This window comes from Anopheles aquasalis, chromosome 2 (assembly GCF_943734665.1).
Source record: "Anopheles aquasalis chromosome 2, idAnoAquaMG_Q_19, whole genome shotgun sequence".
NCBI lineage: Eukaryota > Metazoa > Arthropoda > Insecta > Diptera > Culicidae > Anopheles > Anopheles aquasalis.
Window position 1 is genome coordinate 51,106,431 of NC_064877.1, and position 8,570 is coordinate 51,115,000.

The 8,570-nt window shown below is 40.6% G+C and overlaps 1 protein-coding gene across 2 annotated transcripts in view; it reads left to right on the forward strand.

Annotated features, from left to right (window-relative positions):
* The first annotated feature begins 2,378 nt into the window (after nucleotides 1–2,378).
* LOC126581442 (uncharacterized) overlaps nucleotides 2,379–8,570 on the forward strand; it is a 7,488-nt gene continuing 1,296 nt past the window's right edge. The window contains exons 1-7 of one of the 2 annotated variants that reach the window (XM_050245105.1): nucleotides 2,379–2,533; nucleotides 2,659–2,685; nucleotides 2,742–3,233; nucleotides 3,311–3,552; nucleotides 3,637–5,431; nucleotides 5,554–5,636; nucleotides 6,000–6,360. In XM_050245105.1, the coding sequence (XP_050101062.1) occupies nucleotides 2,668–2,685; nucleotides 2,742–3,233; nucleotides 3,311–3,552; nucleotides 3,637–5,431; nucleotides 5,554–5,636; nucleotides 6,000–6,027 (2,658 nt within the window). In that variant the 5' untranslated portion in view covers nucleotides 2,379–2,533; nucleotides 2,659–2,667 and the 3' untranslated portion in view covers nucleotides 6,028–6,360. Of the gene's footprint in view, nucleotides 2,534–2,658; nucleotides 2,686–2,741; nucleotides 3,234–3,310; nucleotides 3,553–3,636; nucleotides 5,432–5,553; nucleotides 5,637–5,999; nucleotides 6,361–8,570 lie in introns of those variants that run through there. The other variant, XM_050245104.1, reaches the window with a different exon arrangement.

The following is an 8,570-nucleotide window of genomic DNA, read 5'->3' on the forward strand; positions in this document are numbered from 1 at the left end:
CACCAATCTATTGCAGACCAATCTATTGAAAACCACAAGGAGGTGGTTAAGGAAGCAAAGCGAAGAAAAAGGGAGACAATTAAGGAAAAGCTGCAGGAAAATTCGGCCATACTGGAGGCCGAGGTGGAAGTATCGTGCGGGAAAAGCAAGAAGTAGTGTCATACCAATTCAATCATTTTTATTTTCGTAACGGCTGGACCAATTTCTATCATCAGAGTGTTTTTTTTAAAGAGAAACTTATACTGATCAATTAAAAAACATGTTTCGGAATTACCCCCCTCCCATCCTTTCTTACGAGCTTCAACCGCTTCGAAAGTCTAACGCACGTGGCACGGCCGACTTTCATAGACATTTCCTTCCATATTTTTGGGATCGGTGCTTCAAACTGAATAAAATTAACAATTTTTGTTCGTTTAGGTTCAATAATTGGTAAAACGGGTCGACTGTCATTGTGGGATTTCGCCAGTATAAATTGGCAACCATTTTAGCAGGGTTGCCGATTTCCTACCTAGCCAATGCGCCAGAAAGAGAAAGGTCAACTTTTGAAAGAAAGGCACAGCTATAGGTTACCAAGGCGAATTGAAAGTAGAGGCGAATTCGTTTTGAAAATTCAAATTTCAAACTAACGGACATGCAACCACGCGCACGACTTATAAATTGTCGAGATCAAGCCAGCTTTTGTCCTTATGCTCAGCGTGTGGTTTCTGTCCACACTGAGCTGACCTTTGGACACCTTCGTTATCGTTTTGGAGATGTACCGCCCCAGTCAAACTCCGCACCTGGCAATGTCCATGACCTGGAGCCTGAAAATGCTGTCCAGATGTCTTAGGTGTCGCGGAGCGGTCGGTGCAGGGTAGCCAGCTGGCCAGCGGAGGACGCGCCACGAGTGCGCTAGCAACCGGCCAGCCGTGTGCGACGACATGGCTGAGCGCTGAGCGAGAAACCATGGTGCATTGGGCACACGCGCCAACCGCTGATTCAAAGGGGGGGGGGGGCAAATAAATCAACGCCATCTGCAGAGGCCATCACAGCGACCGCCAGATGGCGTTGTATTGTTTACCAACAAACCGGCCATGTTGCCTCGGGACGGCATAGCGGAATATAACTATCTCTTTCACTCTAGTGACTTACGCATGCGCCTTGCTGTTCTTGCATTTGTATCGTTTCGTACGTTTGACAGGAAACAGCTGATCCATAAGTATGCTCTTTCTCTTTCGTTCAAAGTTGCCTCTCTTTCTATCTTTTTGAATTTTATCGTTTTCATGACGTTTATAAGGATGGGTTTAAAACTGGGCGTTAATTAAAATGAATTTCGCCCGGGAAAATGAAACATAAACGATAAAAAAGTTCACGGGGGCAGTCGACCCGCTTTACCCAATAATTATATAAACAAAAGATAAAGTCCAGTAGGTTAAGGTCTGGTGAACTGGCAAGCCATTCATTCCTCTCTACAAATCTGGGTGCTTATTCTGTAACTTGCGATTACGATGGCCTCTAGGCGATGATTCATTTGGTTCATTTTGTGTTCATTTATGTGTTCACGATCGCCTACTGTCGAGTGCATTTTTGTGATCGACAGCTGGCGTTTTGTTTACATCGAGCATCGAGCATCTGAAAAACGATTATAACGTCCTGATTATGCATTAATAATTTCTTCCTGCTAATCGTATACTATTATTACAAAGGTTAAGTCGTTTTTATACCGAAAAATCAAGTTAATTCACAGTTTTTTTACTTCAAACTGTCATTTTGAATTGTTTATTGTTTTCGAAACGTTTCGAAACAACGAGTTGAAGTTTCGAAATTCGCATGAATCATCGAACGCCTGAGGCCATCGAAATCGCCTGGTATAGAGGTGCTTATTCTGTAACTTGCGATTGCGATGGCCTCAGGCGTTCGATGATTCATGCGAATTTCGAAACGTTTCGAAAACAATAAGCAATTCAAAATGACAGTTTGAAGTAAGAAAACTGTTAATTAACTTGATTTTTTCCGTATAAAATCGACTTAACCTTTGTAATAATAGTATACGATTAGCAGAAAGAAATTATTGATGCACAATCAGGACGCTATAACTGTTTTTCAGATGCTCGATGCTCGATGTAAACAGAACGCCAGCTGTCGACCACAAAAATGCACTCGGCATGCAGGCGATCGTGAACACATAAATGAACACAAAATGAACCAAATGAATCATCGCCTAGAGGCCATCGTAATCGCAAGTTACAGAATAAGCACCAGAATAAGCACAAAAAAATGCTCACAAAAAGCACAACACATGAATTCTGTTTGTCAACAATAAAACCCAATATGGCGGCAAAAGAATTTCACCTGTTTCTTTAATACACCCCGTCACCGTGTTTGGCTTCGAAAGAATTTCGTGTTTGGCGCTGTGGAATGAAAATTTTCATTTCTATTCTTTTTCATCAATTTTAATTCGCATCCATGTTTGATTGATTGCTTCTAATGATCATTGAACGTTGTAATCTGCACACCTTGCGAATCATCCGTAATCTGTAGTAGCTCGTGTGAGGTAGGCAATTTCATTAAGTGTACAATTTAATGAGCCATTTTCGCTGTAGTGTGTGTTCGGAGCCACGTAATTTCCAAACGGTATTCGTACGATGATAAATCTTAACTTTCTTCTTTATTCGCCAGCTGCGTAACATGCAAATTGGAGAAAACGTATGTTGGCAATGATAATTGGATCACGCGAGTCGCTACTTATTCGTCTTTTTCAGTTTCAGCCGCACGATAGACTTAGTGCCGCCGAACTACGGTTGATGGCTATGAGGCAGCAGCAGCAAATCGATACGCAGCAGCAGATGTTGGCCGCGAAGGAACAACGCTTGCGGTTTTTAAAAACCCAGGAATCGCGCGCGGCGGTCACTGTAACCGAGACGGAGCGTTTGCACCGCTTGCGAGAACGAGTAGAAGCTCAAGAATCAAAACTTCGTCGCCTGAGAGCCCTGCGGGGTCAAGTGGACCTACAAAAAACCTATAACGTTACGCTCGGAAACGACCTCGATTCTATAAGAGCCTTGTTTAGTGAGAAGGAAAAAGAACTTACACTAGCCGTTGCGAAAGTGGAAGCCCTAACTAGACAGTTGGAGGATCTCCGTCGAAACCGTAGAGGAGGCATCGGAAGTCATGGATTTATAGCCCAAAACGCAACCAACGGCGTCATTTCGCCAGCAGCAAAGGAATTGGAAAAATTGCGTTTGGAATTGCAAGTACGTTATTCGAAGCCAACTATGCTTAGCTGAATGTAAAATGCCTTTGCTATTCATGCCATTTTTGTGTATTACAGTATCGTAATCAACTTTCGCTGCAACAAAATGCTCGTCTTAATATACAAAGGGAGGTACTGCAGCAACGGCAAATGGAGCTACATTCCGTTGACCAAAGGATAGTAGAGCTACAAAGCCGGATCCATAAAAAACGTAATCTCAATGTGCAAAATTATAAGGCTCAAGCTGGCAAAGACTACCCAAGCGATCATCAGAATAATAATTCTAGCGCAGCAACATCAAACATTACGCTACATATGCGGTCGGTACTCGATTGGATTGTTCGATTGAGATTTATTTACTTGTAGCACTCAGCTAACTTTTTTCTTCATATATTTAATTTCAGCTCAGCCTCGACGAATACGATATCCCCTAGTGTACGCAGTTTGAGTCGGGGCAATATAGTGGCGGTAGAACCTTTCAGTCATGTGCCTACAAAATCATTACTCGGTGGTGCCACTTTTGCGTCTTCCACTGCGGCTATGCCTGTGCAAAATGACAAATTATTTCAAAATTCTATGACACAAACTGTTTTCGATAAGCCTGATCCGATCAAACATCAGAACCATTCAGTTCAGCATCTCCGCCATCCGCAACAAAAATCTCAACAACAGCAGCACAAATATCAGCCACAGCAGCAATTACATCATCCCGTACAACAGCAAAGTACGAGCCAAAAAGAATCAATTTTCGAATCTGACACATTGGAAGACAACATGCTTTTGGGAGCAGAAAGCGACGAAAAGAAACTCGCTGCGAGGCTGCAGAAACAATCCCACTTATGTCTTGATCAATACGATTTGTATCGACCGGGCTATCAAGATAATATCAACTCCAACACTCCTGTCCATCAAGACAAGGGCGTTGAGATTCAGTCTTTAATGAGTAAAGTTACGAGCAGGGAATTTGAGCTTCTTGCTCAAACACAAGATTATGAGAATGAACATAATAATTGCGAAGCAATAGACGCAGAAACTACTACGGCTGGGAAGATGGGAAACTTTCGTGAATTAGAAAAAGGGCAACACTATCAATTTGCAACGGAAAATGTGAAGTCGACCAGTGCTTTAACTACACGCGGTTTTAACACAACGGATGAAAATTCTCCAGAAAACAACGTTATTGTTAGCAAGCAACCATATAACTTTCATCAGAATATTCCTCTAGGAAACCTGGTTGTACCACCTAGAAAACCAGTAAACAGTGTTGCTCCTACGCTGGCATTGAATTTCATGGCAGTATCTTCATCAATTGGAAATGAGTCGACGGGTGGAAAGTCTAACGATGGGCTTCGAAGAAATGCGGCCGGCCAAAGTCAACTGATTTTTAACGATACGCAGGCAGCAAGCATGGCCAGCCGGCCAGCCCTACCCCCTAAACCGACCAAATCAACTAATATTGGCGTTCTCAGTAAAATTGTATCTAACCATGGAAACGAAGAGAGCGATTCTGAATGCCCCGGTGTAGGTACGGCTCAACAAGGAATGGATTCGAAAACAGATGACGTATCGTGCGACATTACAGATACATCCCTCGCATCCTCTAAGCTGGCACCAGCAAATGACAAGCAACCTATCAAGGCGAAACCTCTCACCATAAAAAAACATCCGTTTCTAGAACAGCCTAAATTGAAGGCAAGTTTCGGGGCTAGTGGTATCTCTAACTCTACTGGTATTAGGAAGTCGTCATCGCCAAGCTTTACAGTAAATACTATTCAGCAACAGCAATCCAATAAATGGAATGAAGCTTCTGGAACTGTTGCAAGTGGAAACGTGGAGAAGTTTTCTGAAGAAAATGATAACTCCAATGATAAAATGAATAGCGACAGCATGATAGACAAATCTGCACACTCATTCGAGCGGCATAAGAAATTGAAGAGCGGTGGTACCGGAACAGAAGATGGAGTTAATGTGGTCACTCGTAGAAAGCGTAACTTTGTGTCATTGGCAGCTTCGAATGAAGCAATTGATGAGCCTCTTGATACAAATGATTCTGGCCCAGAGACAGGAGACAATGTTCTGCCATCAACTACAGCATGTAGGCAAAAGCTGTCGCGACGAGTAAGTTTTGATCCGCTGGCCTTACTTCTGGATGCCAGTTTGGAAGGAGAACTCGAATTAGTTGAGAAAACAGCTATGCAGGTAAGTTAATGTCTATGTGTTAATAGGTAAAATTAACATTGGTTACGTGAAATTTCTTAACTGTCTCAATTCAATTAACGTACTACAATTTCTAACAAAATGTTTCTATACTATATTTTCAGGTTACCAACCCAAGCGCTGCCAACGATGAAGGAATTACAGCTTTGCATAATGCTATATGTGCAGGGCATTTTGAAATTGTCAAGTAAGTTGCGAAATGAATTCTAGCATCATTATTCGTGTTGTAGATATTCCCCCTTTGCATGTCATGTTGCTCGTGGTTGGTTTAAAAAAAAGGATTGATAATTTTCAGAAGAAGCCACATAGTTTAGTTTTCATAGCCGGCCATTAAGTTTACTGTGCTTATCTAATTTTGTTGTAAATATTCTATGTCCTTATTGCTTATCATCCCGTTGGTTTAGTGTTTAACCAACGGGAGGTATTCGAATAGTGTACAAGAATATCTATGGTTTCTGATTAAATGATAGTGGAGTTTTTGAAGTTGAAATTAGTTGTTGGAATCACACTTTATTATTTGTACAGATTGCGTTCATTTTTTCCGATGTAGGACGGGAATCATTCACAGGTGGCGTTAGGAAGGCAAGAACTCCTAGACGGTAATAAGAGATTTCCGGGCTCTGTGGAGGCCGGATTTACCCATTAAAACCCTCCCTACGAATGCCTTAGAACCCCTTTGGATCACCTATTCGGTGTTATCTTCGAAGGGGAAGCTGGAGATGTTGCTCCTACTCATGACCACATGGGCTCGCTAAAATCTCACAGCTTGGCAATGCTACTCATATGAGATATGTTACCTCCGTGTTCTTACTGGAAGGGAAGGCCATCAAATACTTGCGTTGAATTCATTGTGTGATTTTCGGCTATCAAAATTGAGATTTATCATTATGCGAAGATTTAATAACAATTGGGGCTAAATTTCAAATCTTCAATTATTAATAGTTCGTAAATGTAGCAATGATTTTGTATTTAGTATTAGTAGCTACAAATAGTAGAACAAGTAGCTACAAATAAAAACATAATTCATTGCTTGGATGAACTGAATAAATATGACTTATTGCATCAATGGAAAATATATTCGTAGTCGTGTGACTGGTTTTTTTGGTTTTGGTGGTTTTGGAGTTCTTTCGGTATGGAATTAACAAATTGCATGGATTATGGAAGAACTAGTCGCCAGCGATGGGCTATGCTTTGATAGGTGTAATGGTTCATTTGATTTTAAAGTAAGCTAGTGTTTCCGGCAGACTTCGTTCTGCCATTGGACTCTTGAGCCCTCTATTTAAGATGTTGGAAGTATAGTTTTTAATGCAACATAAACATGGAAATGGTTTTTACTGTACTGATGCTTCCAATGATACTCATGATCAACATTCAACAATTGCCATCGCAATTGGGGAGTTTCGAAACGAATTTTTTGGGCAATGTTAACACATCTTTCATTGTACGGGATCGTAGAACCATATAGTAATGCGGCACGATGTAAATGAAGCACGAAAGGATTCGCATTAATTCTACATATACGATCCTGATCTTGATTGCACTGCTTCCTTCGTCTTTCGCTATCATAAATCCTTTCTCGTTGTTCTTCAGATCTTGATTTTAATTTTCAGACATATGCAATTAACGTGACTGAAAACGTGCTTGATCCCGTTGCTCAGAAGTATGGTGTCTACGGATTAGTGCCAGTCTTTTTGAATTTCGACTGCGCACTCCTTTACATGATCTTTTTATTGAATGCATTTTTATCTGTCTGTAACTAACTATCAACTAAAATCAAATAATTTTCTTTTTACCACAAATAGTTCTTGATATACTCGCCATAGTTTTTATTCAAACCACAATAATTACTAAACTTAAAGCACATGACGAATCATCGTTAGTTTGCTCAAACCAAGCGTTCTTTGGTCTGATAGAAGTCAAAAATTAAAAACTGATTTTGTGATCACTTTACCACAGTAGACGACGATGATCAAATTAGAGGGTAAAAGACTAAAATAGCCCCCCCACTCACGGTGAGCTACTGAGTGACCAAAAAAAATCGCTAATTTCTACATTTTTAGTAAACAAATATACATTAAAATATGCGGAAACGTAAATTAATGTATTAGGGAAGGAGGGAGGGGTGAAAAAAATACATTTAATCAGTTAAAAAGCGGTTTTTTCGGTCACTCAGTATCTCACCGTGAGTGGGGGGGGGGGGCCTATTTTAGTCTTTTACCAATTAGAGCAACAATATCGAATTCAACGCAGTGGGCATTTGAGCTGAAAGGTAGCCATCCAATGTTTTGTAATAATATCGAATCTAGTAGGCTGTGAAGCGGAAATCCAGTGCAAAATTGAGTTCCAATTTGCTGTAAAAGGATAGAACTTACTCAAAATTTCTCAACGTATAAACCCCAACGTATTTTCGCAGAGCAAGACAAATTCATTGGGCCAAGAATGAGTGAAATCGAGCCGATCCGTTCTCAAGTTATGGGCGTTCAAAAGTGCGAAACTTGATTTTATATACACCGTGTTCAATATATTCTCATACACTTTTTTGATGGACGATTTTGGTATGTTCACAGCACCTAGTTCAAGTATCAATATTGTTTTCTCAAATTGCAGTGTTTACTTAACATTTTGGCAGTTGAATTGGTCTGTTTTATGTTGGGGGTCTAATTTGAGTAAACATGAAACAATTACGATTCTGTGTTATAAAAAAGATGTAGGATAGGGAGTGTCCAAGCCCTATTTTCAAAACCATGAGGCATCTGGGAATCAAGCGTGATTCCTTTAATCGAACCATTAGAAGATAGCTTCAGATTTCCTCGTTAAATTACAAAAAAAGACCGGGGTGAAAGCGGTCTGCTAGTACTGAGCGTTCGGGAACGTATCCGATGTTATCCTCAACGTTCGATATGAAAAATGGCTACAGAGTTTTGATATCAACTACGTATAACTTTTGTAAATAGGAGCTAGAATGTAATACTTATGGAAAATTGAAAGTTCACGGAATTTGGGAAGCTAACCAACAAAAAAAAGAAACAGCAACTCTTCGTGAATCGCGGCACGCTGGTCACTAGTTGTGTTCTCTGATAAATTGCTATTTGTTCTAGAGCAAAGTTGTGATGTCCAAAAC